The sequence below is a fragment of the Apis cerana genome, linkage group LG14, assembly GCF_029169275.1.
Source record: "Apis cerana isolate GH-2021 linkage group LG14, AcerK_1.0, whole genome shotgun sequence".
Lineage (NCBI taxonomy): Eukaryota > Metazoa > Arthropoda > Insecta > Hymenoptera > Apidae > Apis > Apis cerana.
Genome location: NC_083865.1, coordinates 9784194 through 9805808, shown reverse-complemented (window position 1 = coordinate 9805808; position 21615 = coordinate 9784194). Strand labels below are relative to the sequence as shown.

Below are 21615 nucleotides of genomic sequence, written 5' to 3'. Positions count from 1 at the left end.
TGTTTAAAAAAGTACGTATAATCCCAGCAAAAGTCCTTTTATAGACTATTCTTAACTAAAAGAAAAAATGTTAACTTAAAAGTGTAGTATCGTATTATTTAAATGATAAGTTATTTTATTGTTTTGTATTGTTTTCTGTAATTGCGTTCCGAAACTGGCTTCCATGCTAATATGTGTCTTTTTTTTGGATGCCAATAGATTTAAGTTTTTAGTATGATTTAATATGATGTACATACCAGTGAAATCGAATCAATAGATTGATAATAATTAGATTATTCGTTAGATTAATAAAAATATTTTTGGCTTGTATGCAGATGTGTATGCAATGTAATGCACATGCATACAGTCATGCTCACGACTGATGCAACCAAATGTAAGAGCTTAGAGATAGATATTTATATTTTATGTTAATTAAGCAATGTAAAAGCTTATAGAGTTTTTTTTATTATATCTTGAATGAGACCATAAGTAAAATATTAAATTTTGTGTGTAGTACAAAAACAAAGTACTTCAGCTATTTTATTTCAAATTCTAATGGTCCATTCAAAAGATTATGCTACTTACTATTATAATATGTTGTTGTTTGATGAAATAAACAACATATTCTTACAAATTTTACATAATTTTTGTATATAATGTATATTTAATTATGGTTGTGCAAAAATAAATGATTTGATGTCAATACTTACAATGCTTTTGTATTAAATGCATTTTAAGTTTGACCCTTACATTTTATAATGTAGTTTATATTATTTTGTATATTTTTTTATATTCTCTGTTAAATAAGATCAAACAATTTTATATATGTATAATTTTATTCAGAGATCATGTACGGATAAAATAATATCAAATGTAACATTTAAACTATTGCACCTTATTAATCACTTATATATATATATTTGAAATAATTTTATAAATTTTTTTATGATCTCTCTCTCTCTCTATATATATATATATATATTATATATATATATATTTATTATTTCATTCTAATATAAATTTGGCTTTTTAAATTATTTTTAATTTTAATTTTAAACCTTTTTATCATATATAATATTTTGTATTGTTTTGCTTATTGGGATTCATATAATGGTTAAGTAAATTTTTTAATTATTGTCTTAATTATTAATGTGGACCACATTCTTTGTACAAAAATGATTTTTTTTATTAAAAATGTTCATTAGGAAAAGTACATTTAACATTTACAAAAGAATAATCCATAATCGGACTATTTTTTCAGAAGAAAGCAGAAAAAATTATCGATAATAATATTTCTTATAGTTGATTCATGCTTATGTGCCTTGTTGTTTTGTTGCAATTAACAAAATTACTTTGATAAAGTATACGAAATAATATAGTTATATCAAAAACTATAAATTTATTTTGATTCATAATTTGAAATGCATTAAAAAATCCAAGTATAATAAATAAGTATGAGTGTAAAATATAAAATGAATGATCATAATTTAATATATTATTTTTCATAATAATTTGTTTATTAAATAAGAATATTAATAATTCATTCTGCTTTTTTATTAAACAAATTAATTGCATCAATTTTTTTCTTAAATACATGATATTATTTCTGTCATTAATATCTTTTTTATAATTTCTTCAAATGCTTCCATACTTTATAATCTTATATTCATTATTAATTTAAATCCAATAAAGAAAAAGGGAAAAAAATAAAAGAAAAGAAATTTGTTTTAGAAATGATTTTGCAAATTAGAGTGAAATATCACTGTAGAATTATGCGTTGGACATAGAAAACACTTCTGTTGTGCTTTTCGATGCACTGATTATAGCCATAAAGTCTTTACAATCTTTTATTTCGTGAAAACGAACAATCTCAACATTTCATTTACTTTTGAACGTATCAAAATATTATTATTTCTTTTGAGAACTTGAGATATTCGAGACTTGTAAATCGCTAATAGTCCATATACGATATTTCAGTTCTTTCAATGATTACTAGACGAGTTCATTCTCTTCTGTTTTTTATGACAGAACGAACACAAGTTACACGACTTGTCCTTTTCGTCCGTTGTATGCAATGAGTCATTGATTTTTTATCGAACCTAGTCTTGTAGGACAATTATCGATTCATTAAATGATTTAACATGATTATTTAGGGCTTGATGTATTGGTTCAGTCTATGACTCGTTTGCCTGACCTAGCTATCACGATCGAGAGAATCTAGCGTATCGTTGCTAGATGAATGAGTTAAGTCGCTCAATTCATCCAAGTGTTTCTGCTTCTTGCGAACGTTCCAGTGTAAACATTCTGCTAGTGAATCAAACCAATCGGTAATTTGGTCGGCAGCGCAAATGCTGGGTACTGGATATATAGATGTTGTTACTTTTAAACTGAAAATAGTAGAAAAATATTAAATATATTTAATATTAAACACATGATATGAAAATATGATAAATAATAATAGATAAAGTATCGAAAGTATTGTCAGCTTGCAATACAGTTAACGTCTCCAGAAGAAAAGAAAATACTGAGATCGATATACTGAATATTCCATCATTCATATCATTTAACAAATGGAAATTTAAAAAAAATAAATAATTAATAGTATCTATAAATTATATTTTTCAAATATATATAGAAATTGAAAAGTGAAATTTAAAAGAATTTTATTTAAGAATTTAATTTAGAAAATGAATGAATATCATAATAAAAGTATTTTGAATCTATAAATGAAAATGAAAAAAAAAAGAATATCTTTTACGAAATAACAAGACAGACCTATCCCCGACATGTAGTTCTTGTTGATTGCGACCATCGAAGGAGACGTAAGCTGTGTTGCAAATGCTGTTGTTCGTCATTATCTGTAATAACAGTGAGAAACACAGAGAATTAAAGAATTAGAAACTTGATTTTTACCTATCGCCATGAAAAAGCTCCTGTCTATTTCTACCATCGAAGGATACCCATGAAGTGTTTCTGCTATCGGGTGAAACAGATATCTGTGATAGAAAAAAAGAATTCAAATTAATGATTTTGCAATAAATAAACGAATTTTTTAGAAATTCTTCTGTTCTTCTTTTTCTTTTTTTTTTTTTCATCGATATAAATGTCGTAGGTACTATGTGGCATGTGTTCTCCAGACCACATATTCGAGAACAACAGTTCAAATTTGTTCAGAATACAATAACGAAGTAGCGTATAGTCTGGGAATGCAGGCGACATCCACCAAGTTTCCTTCTATGGGACATCGTTCCGGATCAGAAGTACAGATTCCATTTTAACAAGAAACTTTTATCTCATCCACATGGAAATACTACATTATACAAACATGAGAAGCATATTTAAAAATTTATTTGAACTGACTATTTAAACAATTGGAGATGAGATTTTATTCACAACAGTATCCTATTAATCACATTATTTTTCTTCTCTTTTTTTTTCTTTTTTTTTTTTTTTCAGAAATTCAATCTGTTTTGCATTGAAACATTGTACCGCCTGTAAAAGATCGTGTGGAAAAAATTCGGAAATACCTTCAATTCGACGCCAGCGGGCACGACGATCGGCCTGAAGGACAAAGAGTGAGGGCAGATCGGTGTAATCATGATCGCAGGTACAGAAGGATGAATCATGCTGGCCCCAGCCGCAACAGCATACGCCGTAGACCCGGTCGGCGTGCTTACGATCAGGCCATCACCCTGTACACTGGTCACATGTTTACCATCGATGAAGAGGTCGATGTTTGAGAGATATGGGGACGGACCTCGATCCACCACGACCTCGTTCAGCACCAATAATTCCGTTCGTGGTGGTTTTGTCTCCTTATTCTCTTCTCCTTTTCGCATGATGATACATTTCAGTCGACTCCTCAGGGTCAAAGCCGCGTGACCTAAAGATAAAGAAAACAAATCAAATTTATATTCCGTTTTTTTCATTATTGACCTTTTCCCGATTGTCGGATGTTAATAGATTCTAATAAGCCGTACCATTTTTATTATTCGTATTTTTTTATATGTATAAATATATGAAATAATAATTTTGAATAACGTTGAAATAACATGTGGTATTGATTTAACGCTCATGATTGATCTTCTAATTTTATAATAAATTATATATACATTATTATTATTGCATCTTTAATCTCGACTTTCCTTCAAATCGTAATATTTTTATAACGTCAATGATAAATAGTCAATGTTGAATTATTAATTATATATTGAAGATAAATTAAGTAAAAAAAACTATGTCGGAAAATTAATACCTTCTAATACGTTCGTTACTTGTTCTTGAAAATTATCGAATTCGAAGGGCGTGAGAAATCCTAAGGAACCAAGATGAAATGCCATCACAGGAGGTACCGATTGCTGGAATAGCAAACTTGCATAGAGAAGGGTTCCATCGCCTCCCAGACAGACAATGAAATCGATACGATCCTTGAGTAAACGTATATTTTTTATTTACATTAATTAAATAACATTAGAAACTATAAAATTGAACATTTTTTAAAATAATTACCTGTAAATCATCCGTGCCATCTCTGAAAGTCTGTAGCCTATCTCGAACCTCTTGAAATCTGAGATCCCTAGCCAAGGCTGGATCTTCCAGGACAGATGCCTCTACGAATACTACCATCCGTTTTTCCTACGTGAAAAATTTCAAAAATCAAATTAATCGAATTATAAATTCACATATATAATCTTTGATTTTTAATTTTTTGAAAAATTAATCTATGTCATTCAAAAAAAAAAAATTACACAATCATGAGTATGTAGTATAAAAAATTATAAAACTATATGAAAAAATTAATGCAAATATATATGAATTGCAAAAATGTAGAGAGCAAAATACTTATATAATATTTGATGAGTGATTTGGATTTAATTAACGCTTTTATATGAATATTATTATATGACTTGCATAAAATTAACATAAAAATTATATATATCTACAACTGAATAAGTTACAATTACGAATTAGAATTGCAAATATAAGAGAATCGCGTTGAAAATTACTATCGAGACTTGTATAATGCGAATCAATAGAAATAACTCGATAAAATGAAGGAAACTAGAATACATAGATATTTTATGACTACGATGGTTATGCGAAAAAAGAATGAAGATATAATGCCATCATGCTTATGACATAGTTCTGATACTTCTTTTTTATTTTAATCATTAATCACAATTTACATAATGATTTGAAATGTTACGTTAAAACGATAAAATAAATGTACGAAATATTTCCTTTCGTCATCATTTATATTAGCACAGATAAAAAATAAATGCGTAAGTATCGACAATGTAAAAAATATGTATACTTACTTCTATTAACCATGTAACTAATTGTACAAATGGTGGCAGTACCGAAGAATCCCGGACTTTTTTGATAACGAGAACAGTAAGCGGTGGCTTGTACCACGTCAACCTCTGGGAGGCTGGATCTTGTATGGTCCTGCAAAAATTAAATTTGTTAAGTCAAAATCAAAATCAAAATTAAGTCAAAATCATATTAAAATTTAATGATAAAAAATATTGAGGATTACATAAATCGAATTCTATGAATCTTAGTACGGAGCATTGTTACTTAAAGTGAAAATGAAATAAGAAAGTCAAATTTAATATCGACAGAAGATCGAGGATTTTGGGATATCAAAGTGTTTTACGACCTGATTTACGAAATACAAAGATGAATCAAACTGTTATCGCTACTTAATAAAGTCGATATCCATTGCATATAATTATAATAAAAAAAAGTATTGTAATTATTTCAAATTGAAATTCTGTTATTTAATATTAATAAAAATTCCAACTTTGACAAGCGACCTGAACTCGTTTCTGTATAAAGAGAATCGATCGTAGAGCTTATCATTGAATTAGGGTCGCAGGAATCAAAGGTGAGAATATTTTATGTATGAATACGTTATATGATGACTACTTCGTTTATTTATTTTTCGTTAACAACTTAAATTTATATTAATATAAATTTATAATTTGTTAAATAGATTTTATTGTTTTCGCATAATAAATCGGCCGAAATATTATTTCATAAGATCTTGATATTTATTTTTAAGCATATATTTGACAACTGAAAAAAATATATGTTACTCAGCAAAAAATAATAATTGTTTCGAATTAAAAATTCGATTATAATTTTATTTGACTTAACAAATCTTTTAAAATTAAAACCGAAATTCATATCAGCGATAAACATCCATGATATAGAATCGATAAACGCGAAAATAAAATTAATCGAATAATATGGAAAAAAAACATACCTGATAATTCCAACCATGACGTGATACCAGTTTGAGAGCCACGCTCGAACTGATCGTGGACCGAACACGACGCTACGTTTTTTAACGGTAAACAATCAGACGGCGCGCAAGCGCGAGCAATATGCATATGAGGAATCGTAACAAGTTTTTATATGCACAATATTCAAAATGATACGCACATTTCACATGCAATTGTCTTTTCGTTATTCTCACTTACGCTAATCAGATATTATTATAAATATTAATTATTAAACAGGAAATCTCGATGAATACTTTAGTCACTTACGCTATTATGAGTGTAAAGGTTAAATCGAAATGTTTTCATTTGCATATATGTATATGCAATGAAATATAATTAATTGCATATTTTTAATTTTTGATTCATTTGATAATTTTATATAGATATATATATTTCTAATTAAATATTAATTCACATTTCAAAATGGTACATTAAGGAAAATTATTACGAAAGTTGTATTTGTTGAATAACCATTAATTATATATTACAATCAAAATATATATATATATTGAATAAAAATTTATGAAACAGCTACCATTAACTTCTACATTATAGTGATGCATAAAACGCAATAAAATAAAGTTGATATGATCAGATCATTGAACTTATAACTTGTGAATTTTTTTATTAATTTTATCATCAATATGTAAAATAATTGATATATTGTTATGAAAAAAATTGAGATATCAAGAATTTATATTCGTATTTGTTGTCAATAATATTTTGTTGAAAATAGATTTTATAGAACCGCATTCTAACCCATACTGACGAAACAAAACTTGTATCCGCTTAAAAATTCATTGTCAGATAATTGAGTCAAGATACTAATGTATAATGTTTATAATGGAACGGACAAATTTCATAAATTAAAATAAAAAAAAAACAAATTTTTGTTTTTCTATGAAATAATTCCATGTAATTTTTGAAACATTGGCGCTAAATAAAATTACTTACATCACCATCGCAGAATTCTTCATGATGCGTCCGCATGGCCCAAATTGTTGAATTGGACTAGGTGCGTTTAAACTTCTTGTTCTCCTGTAAACAAAACGAAAATAATTAAATTTATTAGTAAGAAAATTCTATTGATTATTCTATTGATTAAGACTTAATGATTTTATATCTTTCATTTTGTATTTTTCCTAATAAATATGAAAAAAATATGAAGAATTTCATTGTCACCGTGACAAAAGATATTTTGGACAATATGCATTCGGTTTGATTGATTTGACAATATAATGTGCGGCTTCATTTGCAACTATGTCACAAGTATACATATATTATATGTTAAGTATAAATTTTTATTATATATGGAGTAAAAAATTTTTTAAAAATTTGTTAGAAAATATTAATTGATTTGAATTAATTAATAACATTTTACTATTTATTATATTATATATTTATTAATAATTTATATTAAAGATAGATATATTGAAAGATAGATAACAACAAAAAGTCAAAGAAAAAATAATGAGATAATATATAAGTTTTATAGATTATAAAATATATTTTTTTAGAAAATGTACGATAAATTATTGATAAATATAATTGATAAAATTAAAATATAATATTGTGTGTATATATATAACATGATAATAAGATATACATATAAACGGATTCACGTGTAGATTTTTATTTTCTCATTGACGTAAGATATTTACTTAACAAAAAAAAAAAATGCTAATTATATTATATATATTTTCAGTCATTATAATTATTAGAATTAATTTATTTTTAATGCGAAAAAATTAGAAAAAAATAGAAGATTCATTTTGAAATAATAAAATAATTTTATTATTTATATATTATTATTATTATTATTATTAATTATACAAATTTTTAAAATCGAAGTTAATTTTGATCCTGTAGAATGAATTTATACCTGAGCACTCTGTTCCGTGGTATACTTTCCGTCGGCGAAATGATCGATCCATTTTCTAAAGGATTAAGCAGATCGTATCTGATATCGAGATAGCCATTGGTCTGAATATCCAGCAAAGGTGAGACTTGATCCGTCATTTTTTTAGATATTTATTGAACTGAGAATGAAATCTTTATTGAACTAGATCGAAATCATAAAATCCATTGAATCCATTTCTTTTAAAATATTATACGATTCTTATATTATTCTTGATTTAGATATACATATATTTATATAATAAAAATATATTATAATGTTTAAATGTTTAAAATATATATTTTATAATTTTAATCGAAATATATATATATATATATATTCTAACAATTTTACCACATAATCATTGAAAAAAGACTTACTTATCATATTTAACATATAATTATATATACCATATTATTTGATATTTATATAACACAAGGACTACTGATAATAGGATTACTGATAATTTATGCAAAATAAGTGTAACAAAAATTTAGTCGCGAAGTAAAATATTTTATTTGGGAACATAACGATTCTAAAAATTATGTAAAAATGCTTCTTTGTTTTACGGAACTAGTCGTTAAAATCTGAAGGCCGGTTAATGTGAAATTAACGATGTCCTTTGAACGAACACTACCGAGAAATAATAAGATTTACTCTCAGAAACACGTAATCCTTTGTTGCATGTTTTTTTTTTTTTAATTTGCATTGAGTATTATACATCACGATTTTTTCCGCTTGTTTGTCTATTCCATTTATTTTACTTGTTAATAAATAAAAATTTATTAAATATCGAATTCTAATTCGTATAATCTTTGACTTTTTTTATTTTTAATAGAGTCGATGTCTCAAAAAAGTACGAATTGTATATAAATGACAAAACATTTCAAAGATGCTTCAATTCAATATTTCAATAACATTTTAATTTGTTCAACCTTGAACTCAACTTCGAATATTCCACTTGAAAAAATGTGTGATCAATGAACATCATTCATTTTAATTTTTTCGCGAACAAATCATCGTTAATTTTAGCATTTTTTTTTGATTTTTCGAAAGATCTCGAAGAAATTTACTATTCTACACGCACAAATCATTCACATCACTGTCATTGAAGTTTTTAGAATTATAAAACAAAGAATTAATCACAAATATAATGTTTTAAACATCGGTAAATATTTCGAAGACGACAAGTTTTAGAAAGGACTGGATCGCAAGGTAGATATACACAGAATGACGATCAGACCGAAGGTTGCCAACGATTATGGGATTCTTTCCACGGAACTGTCGGTACACCGTAAACTTCACGGTTCTTGTCAACACTAATATCAATTACGTAAAATACTTCAGATTATATCTAATTGTCTCATCATTAGATTAAATTTTAATCTTATACTCTGATTCTCTACTATTACATATAACGGTAGATCTATTAATATCGATGGATAATAGATAAATATATGTTAGAAAACAAGCCATTAAAAAATTAAGAAAAGTATAAAAATATAAAATACAATTGAAAAGAAAATTCATCTATATACATTGTTAATGACCATATTGTTTGTGAATATTTCCAAAATTATTACTTTTTTTCTTAGTTTCATTCGAACCAACTATTCGACACAAAACTTTCTCTCGATTGATTGAGAAATACAAAGAAAAAGAAAGAGAGAAAGCGAGAAGGGAACGAGAAGCTATAAAAAATACATATATCGAACAAATCTTTTCTCGAGAGAGTTAAACCCTTTTCATTCATCGACAATCGCAAATCTCTAATCGTAACCTGGCCCAGATTTCCTTGCACGGAAAACTTGCAAAACACCATACTCGCTTTTCTTTCCCAATCCGTTGTCGACACTCTTCATGGCTTTGATTTGCCAAAGGAGAAAACGATTGGTTTACAGCTATATTCGGTTCGGTAATCGATTGCATCGAACGTGAATTTCTGAAATTCCAATGTAACGATTGTAATGGGGGCTATCAATGTAGCTTATGGGAGCCCATAGAGCCACCGGTGTATGTATCGCGTAAAATGGAATGTATACTCGGCGAAAGGTGAACGCGTTCTCGGTTTCAAAGAGAGGAATAACAAAAAAACACTCCCCCATCGAGGCGTTCGCAATTCAAACTCCGATCAACAATTCGAGTACTCCGATCTCCTTGCACACGTGCACGAAACGAGCGGCGAGGTGCAATGTGTACCCGCTTAACGATGCAACAGCCTAAATGTCATTCTTCTCAATCGATTCGTTACCATGCGACATAACCTAGGACAAACTGTTCCCTTTGCTTTCTCCATATGTATCAAAAAAGTATTTCAATTTGCAAATCGATTCAGACCATAAGTAACCTTTTGATTTTAGCATAATCTACGATAAATTTTATAACAGAGACTAATCATAAGATTTTTTTGAACTTTGATATAACCTCAAAAAAACATATATGATGAAAAATTAAAAATATTCAACATTGAAACACTTATCACAAATTAATCATGAATTAATCACAAAACACCATTACGTACATATCACTAGTTCGAGTTATATAAATAACGCATCGTATTCACTAAATGCACGCTGTTATCATAGTGCCATACGCACATGCCACCACACGAGATTTAGGTTAACCAACACCTACCTGGTCCTACCTTAATTCAGCTTCGTCCATATGCATCGATTTGCGAAACAGTCGCGCTGTTTCGTCGACGTTGTAAACCTTGCGATTAAGAAACAATATCGAACGAGTCGAATCGAGATGGAAGCACGTTTCGTTGCTAAACAATCGCAAAAGGGATACGTTGATGAACAGGTCGACGCTGGCGTCGCGACGCTTGATATACGGTACGCATGCTCTGCAACTGCTACAGCCGACCAATCAATTTTCAATTTGTATATCGTACTACATTTATTTCCTCTTGATTTTATTTAACTTCTTTTACGCAACCTCGCATATCTACGCAACAATGTAAAACTGACAATGTAAAACAATATAAAATAAGCAAAGTATATAATTGAATAGTTTATAATTGAATTGAATGATATATTTAATAAATATAATAGATTGATATTAATTACAAAAACTATCATACGTGTTATTGTTTGATAAAATATTCGCTGCATATGATGCACCAAAGACAAATTGTCAGTGCACGGATTTCGATGTATCTCTTAGTAACAAGAATGTTGAGCAACCAAACGGCTTCTCTCAAGTTTCACACGAATTGGAATCGGATTACGCGCGATTCCAGTTTAATTACGAAATTGAACAGCTGTATACTGGTTTCGTGATAACTTTGCTAACATTTGGCTTACTTTTCATTTCGTTTCCAGTGAATCCTGTGCTTCATTCACATAATATAATATATGTATATTATCTATTTTATATATTATATAAAATAAATAATAATAATAATAATTAGTTATTAATTATAATTGATTTAATTTGAAATATTTCATTTTTTGAAATAGTCTCTTCTTTTATATAAATTGTAATGTTAGAATGTTAAAATGTTAAAATATTCAACTTACGATTAAAAATCTTCGAGAAATAAGCAATTTCCATTCAATTAGACATTAAATCATATTAAAAAATTTTCTCAGATTTGATAAATATCTATTAATCATTGTTATTAATTCATTTAAAAACAATCGTTACTTGATTGTTGATTGAAATATCATTATTAAACATTTATATATAAAATAAATTGTATATTTTATTAATATTTTAAATATTAAAATATATTATTTCTGTTAGATAATATTTTTCACTTAAAATTATTTTATTTTTTCTTTCTTTTATCAAAGTCAAGAAGTAGACACAACTTCTTCTAATCTTAGTTTCCAAAGAATTGTAAAACGTATTACTCACGGCCAAGTACCAGAACGTTTCCGGCGACGCATTTCCGGATCCTTGTCATAGTCCTCGAGAAAGGGCACGTTCACGCACGTGTCGTCAGTACCTACGTCGCCTTTGTTTCTGACGATACATCGCCAATCGAGCATTTCGCTCACACTTCGAGGTCTCGGCTTTTCTCTCACCATGTCCATTATCCATGGAACATCTCCTTTTTTAAATAACCTCATCAACTTCTCGCTGATTCGTCCATTTTATTGCACATATTTGAAATTCTACCTATTCTCTTTAAACAACACGTATTCAAATATTTCGAATATTTGATAAATATACGCATACGTTTCGACACTTTTTTAAAATTTCGTTTGGATGATCGTGATATTTTTATTTTATCATGTGAAATCTAAAAAAAAAAAAAAAAAATTAAAAATTTCCGATCATTTTTGTAATCACGATCCTCAATATTAATCACATCAACATGTAATCATCGCGCGGTACTTTCGAACACTCTATGAGGCACCAGCTTTCTTTCTTGTTTAGTTTGCGCAACAGAGGATAATTATATAATTCGTACGTCAGAGTTAATTCCACGAAAGAATTGTAGAATTTGTTTGATTCAATGGAAAAAAGGAAAAACAATACCGCTTGCATATGTATAAATGAAAAACTTAGAAAGTATTGTGCAATTTTCATCTGTCACTTACAGATTCAATTGTACGCGTATCTATCATAATATGAATTTTTAACAAGACTGATTTTAATATACATACGATGTGTTTTTTTAGTTATGATAATTTAATCATTTTTTTTTAGCACAGTCTAGTTCTATCGAAACAATCGATTCGCGTTAATAATTAATTTTAACGCGAGCTTGTGACCCGATTTCTGTAACCTTCGAGACTTCAACTCTGGAATAGTGAGACTAATTATTGTCGATTTTATCATTGTTTTATTATTATACATATTTCTTATCTATTTTAAAAAAATGGAATGCTTATTTTACCATTCATCAGAATTCATGAATTTTCATAAATTTAAAATGCGTTTTTCGTCTCGTACAAGTTCAACGATATTTAACTTAAAGCTAATTGATAAAACTAATAACTGGAAATAAGAAATATTCATAAGAACTCCAATTCATTAAAATATCCTATTAACCTGTAAAATTAACTCCAAATTGGAAATAATATCGTGATATTGTACGCGATTAGAAATTGATCACTTGCCCGATATAATCATCTTCTTCGAGTTGGCCGATCGTACATTTAATCGCGAAATTACACACAACTATTTTTAAAAGAGAAAGCATACTTACAAGGCCGAGAATTCTAGCTTTTAAACGTGTCGTCACGGGTAAAGGAATATTTACGCACGTTTCGGACCGTTCCAGTTATTCGTACTAGTTGAACTCGCAATAACGCGGCACGGTGCCTCATAAGGTGTGATCTTTCCATAGAAATCGATCGTCGACGAATAGAAACGAGGCTTCGGTACCGGAATTCTCGTTCGGTGAACGAAACGACGTATAGTGACGGGCGTACCTCGATGGACGACGGCTCAGAGTTCACTGAGCAACAACTTTACCGGCAGTAGCCTCTGAAAGGCACTTAGGGCTTTCTAACTCGCGCCCCTCCCCATTCTGTACCAACTATATATTTGAATATGTACGATAAAATAAAAAAAGAGTTCATCGAACAAGTTGCGATGAAAGTGTATTTATGCATTGTATCTCAGAATTTCTATATTTGAAAATTTTTTCCCCTCGAAACAATGTAATTTTTCATCGAACGTTGATAGAGAAATGAACTAAACTGCACGATATACTCATATTTTTATCGAGTAATACGTTTTTAAGTAAGAATAAAGTTTTTATGGAGTTCGAGTTAGTTTATATTCGTAGAGCAAAATACTTGTTGCGTTCTGGAGACGTTTTTCAACGACAGTCAGCACGAGCATTTGGATTTCCTTTTTTCTCCTTTTCGTCGAGAGAGAAAAATGCTTCAGAAAAAGAAAATTGCTTTAATGATCGTCTCCATTTTAAATGAGGATAGTCGCTAATCGGTGAAAGTAACAATGAAAGGCGAACGAACGATTAATTGATTCATTTAAAGAAAGAGATGTTTTGTGCCAATAATTGCTGCGTAATTGTTCAATCATGTGGTGAACTCGACCCATATTTCATCCATATTCTTTCTTCCCAAGTTCTAAACAAATATTTGACTTTTCGTTCATCCTAACAACTCGTCCTCTATTTTCTTCTGCTTATTTCTCGATAGGAAAGTCGAGGGAAAGAAAGGCAGACAGTCTCGAGAATTGAATTTCTTTTCTTCTCATGTTAATTCTTTTTTCCTCGATCGTTCTCGCAGAAACGTTACATCTTGATAAAGTCGCGGTCGACTTCCGGCCGTCGACTTCGTACGCTGTTGAACTCTGTATATATCGCGTCGAACGGTTTCGCGTCGGTTGAAATATTAAGCTCGCCTCAATCGCGAAGAAAATATTTCTCGCGAATACGAGGTGCCTCCACTCGACGCCTCTTCGATTGCATAATAAAACAGTGGATACATTCTACGAGAAGTATATATAACAAGCGGGTCGTAAGGCATAACTGTAAACCAGTTGCGTGTAATGCAATTATGGTATGAAAGTGATCAAAATTTATTGCGGCCGCCTGTACTCGCGTTGCAAAACCGATGAGACGAGAAACAGACCGAAGTGTCCCGCGAACAAACTGATGTCTCGCTAGAAAAACGTAGCGAATTATCTTCGCCGTTTTTTCCTCCGTATTTAACTATAAATATTTAACTATTTTTTCCTCGTCTCGACAATTCAGAAACAAGATTGTACGGATAAAGCTTTGTCTTGTCTCCGTAATTGTTCTTGTCACTGCCGCAATTATTTCACAATGTTTACCACATCAGAGTGAATATATACTTGAAGATTGTTGCCATATTTTCTTTCTTTTCTTTTTTTTTTTTTTTCTTTTTTGAAGATTGTCGTGTTTTCTCTTTTACTATGTTATATCATTGTCGTGATTACTGAATGGTACGAGATCTACACAATGGAGTAACGGATTCTAATTATCGACTTCCATGCACTGACGCATGGAATACAGTTGTATTTCGGAACGAGGATAAGAAGAAGAACGCCTCCGACTTTTCGCTATTTTCAGGATTGGACACAACTTTCTCCCCACCTACAACGTGAACGTTTATTTGGAAAGTTTGCGGTTTTAAGTATTATATATATATACGATATACATTGAGACAGATTATGGTCATTATAAGATAGAACATTTTGAATTTTATCATGAATGTATAATTTATGCTGCGTTATGGGGAAATCGTTAATAATTTTAGTTTTTTTAATAGAGCAGTTTAGTCATTGATACATATATAACGGAGCACTTTCCACAGGAAGTGGAAACAGTCGAACAATTATTATTTTCTGCATTTTACGAAATGAGATACTTTCTCGCGAAGGAATACAAAACCTGGTGTTTTGAGGACAATATTGCGGTTAACAATGAGGTTACGTCCTTCTAGAAAACGTGTTTTAGAGAACGGAGACGGATGTTCTGGTGAACATCACGTTTTTTTCCTGTTAAATTGCTCGCGACGAGCAGGAAAGTGGAAAATTATACAAATGTAACGAGTGGCATCGGTTGTGGTTGAAGAAAACTGTGTCATAGAAAATGGATCGGTGGACGGACGAGGATGGATCGGTTTGGAATACGATTGTGGTATAATGATCTGTATACTTGTTTTCGAAACAATTAATCAATTTCTATTTGCATAGTATTTTATAATATCTTATAAATGTAAAAATTCGTTGAAATAATTTTCACATCCTGTATCGATATGAAAAATTTTAGAACAGATGAAATATTTAATTTATTATTATTAATTTAAATATATTAATTTTACAATCATCGCTTTTTTAATTGCAATAACGTCCTAAAATTTAAAATTGTGCGAACCATATCTTTATGAAAGTAACATTCTGTTTGCAAGTAGCACTGCTGGTGTAGTGGTATCATGCAAGATTCCCATTCTTGCGACCCGGGTTCGATTCCCGGGCAGTGCAAGTTTATTTTTTTCATTCTAGAAAAATGTTTCCTATGAAAGTACAATTATCAAAGTAGTTTATTAATTTTTCTCCCTTAATTTTCATTGAAATCTATTGATAACAATTTTATTTAAAAAAAAAAAAAATAGGAAATAATATTTTCTATTTCATATTTACTCTATTACATTTAAATATACATATATTTACATCGAATAGCATTAAAAAAAAAAAAAATAGAATAATTTTTACAATTATTTTTTACTTTTACTCGGATTAAATTTCTATCGACTGAATATTTAAATTTCGATCCTTTATCGTAGCAAATTTCTCATCGAATTTTTTTTATCCGAAATTGTCTCGGAAGAAGATTGACGGATCACCGATAACGGTTATACTATACCTGATAATTTTATCGATGCTTGAATGTCGTTTGAGCAAAACCGCCCTACTCAGTATACTTCCACCACGTTGCATCACTATATACCGGGTACCACTATACTGAAACGATTTAATAAAATACACTCGATGGCAAACGATGCATCGTCGGGGAAAGGAAAGAAGAAGTAAATAAAAAATATTCAACGATAAGGAGGAACCTTAGCGATAACCTAGCGTACAAAAAAGATTTCTCGCGTGCTTTGCCCCATCGTGATTTTTGATTGATCTACGGATTCAGATTTTAAATACTTTTATTAATCTATCCCGTTATCGTACTACCACAAATAAGGCACGTGATTGTATTATTTCAAAACAACTTCCAATTAATCATAATTTCTTCTTCTATCACAGTCTTCGATTTCGTTGCGTCAAAGCGAAACATAATTTCTCACTATTATGAGAAATACTAAGTATCGTAAAACTATTTTTCTTTATTTATATCTAGTACACGAATGAATCGAGTTTCTAATTGGATAAGATGCCTTATCAAACGCGTAGTTCGATTCTTCTGTTCTAATTTTTCGTAGGTGATGCGCAATGGTTATATAAATAGATATCGAAATCATTGTCAGCAGTAAGCATAGGTAAATCTTCGCAAAAATCTTGAAGAAACGTGATATCATTTTTGTGTCTTTAACGAATTTAAATTTAATCATCTGTCGTATCAAATAACTTGGTAATGATTACGCATTATATATTATTATATTTATCGTAAATAATTATTGCGAATGATGAATGACTTGTTTTAAAAAACATTTATCTGCCAAATGACTTCTAATTATTGTATAATTATTGTATAATTATTGTGTGTATATATAAAAGGAAATTGTCGACATTCATGTATTAACAACAATATAAACTATTTCGCTCAGTCATTCCGTAGATAGAAACGGCGAATTATTATTGCCGGATGACGACAATGACATTATGATCTTGAAAATAATGGTGGAGTTCCAAGTGCAGTTGGACCGATTGGATAAATTATATGATAATCATCGACATTTCTCGAATAATTTTTTTTAGCAAAGAGGACATATCGTCTCGATTATATTTTATAAAAATTTTTACACGATTTTACAACCTTTCCTTTATAGGAATATCTGGAATATGATTAAACAATATTCGAATATGATTCAAACATCACAAATATTAATTAAGCGTCAATTATTTGAGATTAAAGTGAAACTCTTTATTTTGATTATTATCGTACCTATTTGTTCGATGGTTATTTCAATTATAAAGAATTGGAGCGATCTTTAGACCAGTCAAGCTGTTCTGTCGGTCGTCATAAATGAAAGTAATCGAAATATGCGTGAATCGAGCTAACTTTTCTGACCCAACAGGAGTAACTTGTTTTCGAACGGTTGGAGAACCCGCATCAATTGCATCGCGAGAAAGTTCTTTCTATGGCTCAAGGTTAATTTGCAACATATTGGAAAGCTAGTTTTGTTTTTACACACACACGCCCTGTTGACTAGTTATGAAAAGTTATTCATGGTATATAATATTTAATGACAGATAAAATCATGCTTAGAAAAACAAACATCATTAACAATTCAATAAACTTTATAACTTAACTATATATAAAATCAAAACAAATATTATGTAGATTTATATTCAACTGATTTAGAACTAATTGATAAAAAAAAAGTACAAAGATACAATCACGATCATGCATAACAAAAGATTGACGTCACACCAAAATAAATTTTACAAACAAGTTTTTCGCAAAAAAAAAAAAAAAAAAAAAAAAAAGAAAAAAGTAGGAATGAATGCGAAGAAGCAAAAAAAGAAAAAAAACGAAAATATTACAAATGCAAATACGTGAAACAAGATAAAATTTTTTGGTCATGCTGGTGGCGCTAGTTGCAAGGAGAAGAATAAAAAGTAGAAAACTGCGTTACCTTCGCGGTTCCAGTGCCTCCGTGTAATCGACTGTTAACTCGCACCGCGTGTTGCTTCAAGAGAAACAAAAGGGGTTAAATACCAATGAAGAATAGAATTAGTCACGTGGCGTATAAATTACATTCATAAATATGACAAATATATGATTCGATAAAAAATCTTTGACATTAATTGACAAATAGACAAATTGATTATTCAAGAACAATGAATGAATAATAAACGAATTATTAAAAGTAAAAGAAATTTTAAAATCGTTAATTTTAAAACTATCATTAAAGAAATTTCCTTCAAATTCATTGTCGGAAATTTTTTTTTACTTATAGATTAAAATAAGATTTTTCGGTATTTAACAACAGCGTATTCAATTTCGATCATTAATTAAAATAAATAAATATCGATTAAAATTATATGAATTATATTTCATATTGATATGGTGATTCTATCTTTTGAGATCACGATGCGTCAAGAGATATACATTTAGCGCTTGTATCTTTCTATTGGTATAATATGTACCAAAAAGAGAACGTTGTTCCAAATAAGAATGGCAAGGTCCAATTTCAGCCTTGGCCTAGATCGCACAATTCATTTCAGTGAAGGGTTTCTATCTAGGCCTTCGTGTACAAATGCAATCCTATAATATTTAAATAAAGTCGATATTATTTAAAATAGAAATGGAATTTTCGAGATTTCTACAATATTGCATTTACGTAGATATGATGTTTGAACGAAAAATAAAAAAAATAATGTCCAAGTGCGATGGCCGGGAATCGAACCCGGATCAATTGCTTGGAAGGCAACTATGCTCACCATTACACCACCATCGCACCTTGGGAATGCACTCAACAACGCATCGTGACCTAATGCAAACTAATCGATATCGCACAAGTTCAAATTTCCTGTGTCCTTGACTTTTATACCAACTTCAAGGAAATTTCGCGTACATAGATGTCACGGTCACACTCGCCGTCGTGTCTCACGATCAATGAGCGTGTCTTTTTATTCTTAACGCGAATCTCCCGCAGACTCGACCGACCAATGGGATACCGATGCCAATTTATTTTCAGACTCGTTTCTATTAATTATACACGCGGCAACGACACTATCGCTATGATATCGAAGATAAAGTCGTGCGTACGCGCATGATCGTTGGAATTCAAATGACATTCCATAACCAGAATCGAGGTATCCAACGAGATACGTTCGAAGCGATCTATCGATCTTTTTTCCAATCGATCGAAACCATTAGATCGATAAAATGCTCATTCGTGTTTCGATAAACGATTTAAACGATAAAACGAGTTATCAACAAGCATACCTGAATGTTTGCTGTTTATCGTGCATTTTTGTGATGGCAGTTTTTTTCGGTGTATTTTCCTCCAACTCGAGATCCACCATCGCCCTGGCCAATTGCAGATCCATCTCGTTCATCCCGATCGATTCTCCTTCTTTTCTCTTTTATAAACTGCACTGATTTTTTTTCACCGAATGATAAAACCGTTGATCGTTTTCGCGCACCAAACTCGAGAAGAAGAAAACAACGTTGACGGATGCCCCGACGTTGCTGAATCGGTTGAATTTAGTTGCGAGAACCACACCGAGAGATGTCTCGTCGCGTACTGAACACGGCCTCGCATGGGACTTAACTTGATCGAGGCGCACCTATGGATCCACCAGATACTCTTAATAGGCCTCTCTTTCCCTTTCTCTCCTCTCGGTTTCATGATCTTCTCTGTTCTGCCGTTCGCTGAATACAGAATATTGTCGTGTAAATACCGGCTGTGCGAATAAAATCTATTATTAATTTCTATTATCGTCGGCCGAGGTCTCGATATGCTCTTCCGCGATGCTAATAAGCATTAAATTCCAATATGTTCTACTTTCCTCTCTGTGATTTTACAGACTCAATCCTTATCGAGAAGTAAATATGCACGTCGATTATTCTTTTAATTAGTTAACTCGAGTGACATTTGAGGATATTTTTGAATCGTTATGACGTATATGATTTTATGCACGATCTTTTGGAGTTACATAATCGAAAGAAAAAGAGTAAAAAAAAATATATATATATATTTAAATAGGAGATTTAAAAAATTACGAAGTATTCAAATTGTTGAATTGCAAATTCATATACGTATTTATAATTAGTACGAATTATCATTTTTATATCTATTTTTACAATAAATAAGGAAAAGAAATTGATAAAAAAATGTAATAAATACCTGTTGGTATAACGTGTCTAGACATGTTCCCTATTCTACTAATCAGATCAGATGCATGTTCTCAACACGTACATCGCACAACAATACATCGAAAAATCGTTCTTCACTTCGCGGTAGATGGCGTCTTGCCTTCTTTTTCCTAGTTTCTCCAAGCTCGGTTGATAAAATCTACATAGCTTGTAAAAGAAAAGAAAAGAAAAGAAAAGAAAAAAAAAAAGAAAAATGTAACGTTTCCGCTAGTGCATCAGGCATCGCATTACAACTCGAGTATAACACGAACTATAGACGATGCCTCGAGGAAACCGTTACACTTATCAAACTGCATATAAGCGACAAGTGCACCATAAGCGAATCGCTACAGCGATAAGTATTGTAATCTCGAGACCTTGGCGAGCAATCAAATAGCTTTCGATTTCCATCCACGATTAAAAATCCAACAACTTTTTTTTTTTTAATTTCTTCCAATGATTACAAAACGTTATTTTCATCCTAACGAACCGCCACTATTCGACGTCCTCGTTAAAAAGTTGAATCAGTTAAATCGTCTTTTCGATCGAATAAGTCGAATGATCAAAAATTGCCAGTAGTTACTTCGATAGAACGAGAGAAAAATCGTATTCACGTTGGAAAAGCGGGAGATCTTCCGGAGGAGGATTTCAATCTTCAACTCTCTTTCCAATCAGATGAATAACGAGTAAATAGCGTCGCGGCAGGGGATTTGTGGTACATTCGAAAATGCCAGCGGCTAACTATCTACTAATAGATCAGGATTACGAGAGTCGCGTTCGCGGAGCGCTGCTGCCTTCGTGTACCTGATTCGCTTTTACGTTGGCCAACTCTATCATCGTGGCCAGTCGCTAGATCACCATCGTTTTCTTCCACGTGAAATCGATGGGACAACACGAGCCTTCCTCACCGGCTCGTAACATGGCCGCCCGACATTAGTTCACGTCGGCTATTTTCTTCGTTC

At 30.6% G+C, this 21615-nt stretch overlaps 1 protein-coding gene and 2 non-coding genes across 26 annotated transcripts; 1 reads left to right on the top strand and 2 right to left on the bottom strand.

Annotated features, from left to right (window-relative positions):
- Nucleotides 1-1143: 1143 nt before the first annotated feature.
- LOC108000991 (NAD kinase) lies at nt 1144-20707 on the bottom strand. Of its 24 annotated transcripts, none has more exons than XM_062084715.1 (10): nt 20646-20707; nt 19742-20170; nt 18426-18479; nt 7224-7307; nt 5298-5427; nt 4489-4614; nt 4235-4406; nt 3507-3862; nt 2893-2975; nt 1144-2366 (listed from the first exon to the last, which is right to left on the bottom strand). In XM_062084715.1, the coding sequence occupies exons 2-10, from the start codon at nt 19852-19854 to the stop codon at nt 2174-2176; spliced, it is 1311 nt and encodes a 436-aa protein (XP_061940699.1). In that variant the 5' UTR covers nt 19855-20170; nt 20646-20707; the 3' UTR covers nt 1144-2173. The 24 variants fall into 24 exon arrangements, with proteins under 24 accessions (XP_061940699.1, XP_061940698.1, XP_061940700.1 ...); XM_062084714.1 differs by having other exon boundaries at nt 19742-20202; nt 20646-20680; XM_062084716.1 differs by lacking the exon at nt 2893-2975 and adding an exon at nt 2755-2837 and having other exon boundaries at nt 20646-20680.
- Trnag-ccc (transfer RNA glycine (anticodon CCC)) lies at nt 16031-16101 on the top strand. The gene has a single exon. It is a non-coding gene; the product is annotated as a tRNA-Gly (tRNA).
- Trnag-ucc (transfer RNA glycine (anticodon UCC)) lies at nt 19179-19250 on the bottom strand. Its single transcript has one exon. It is a non-coding gene; the product is annotated as a tRNA-Gly (tRNA).
- Nucleotides 20708-21615: the final 908 nt, after the last annotated feature.

Bases quoted from the DNA above. Each gene is read 5' to 3' on its own strand.
- LOC108000991 (XM_017061746.3), bottom strand. From the start codon at position 12,245: ATGAGGTTATTTAAAAAAGGAGATGTTCCATGGATAATGGACATGGTG. The intron at 2,976-3,506 runs GTATTTCCGAAT...TTTCTATCACAG, and splicing joins CCGCTGGCGTCGAATTGAAG to ATATCTGTTTCACCCGATAG. The intron at 2,367-2,892 runs GTAAAAATCAAG...TACTATTTTCAG, and splicing joins GAGCTTTTTCATGGCGATAG to TTTAAAAGTAACAACATCTA.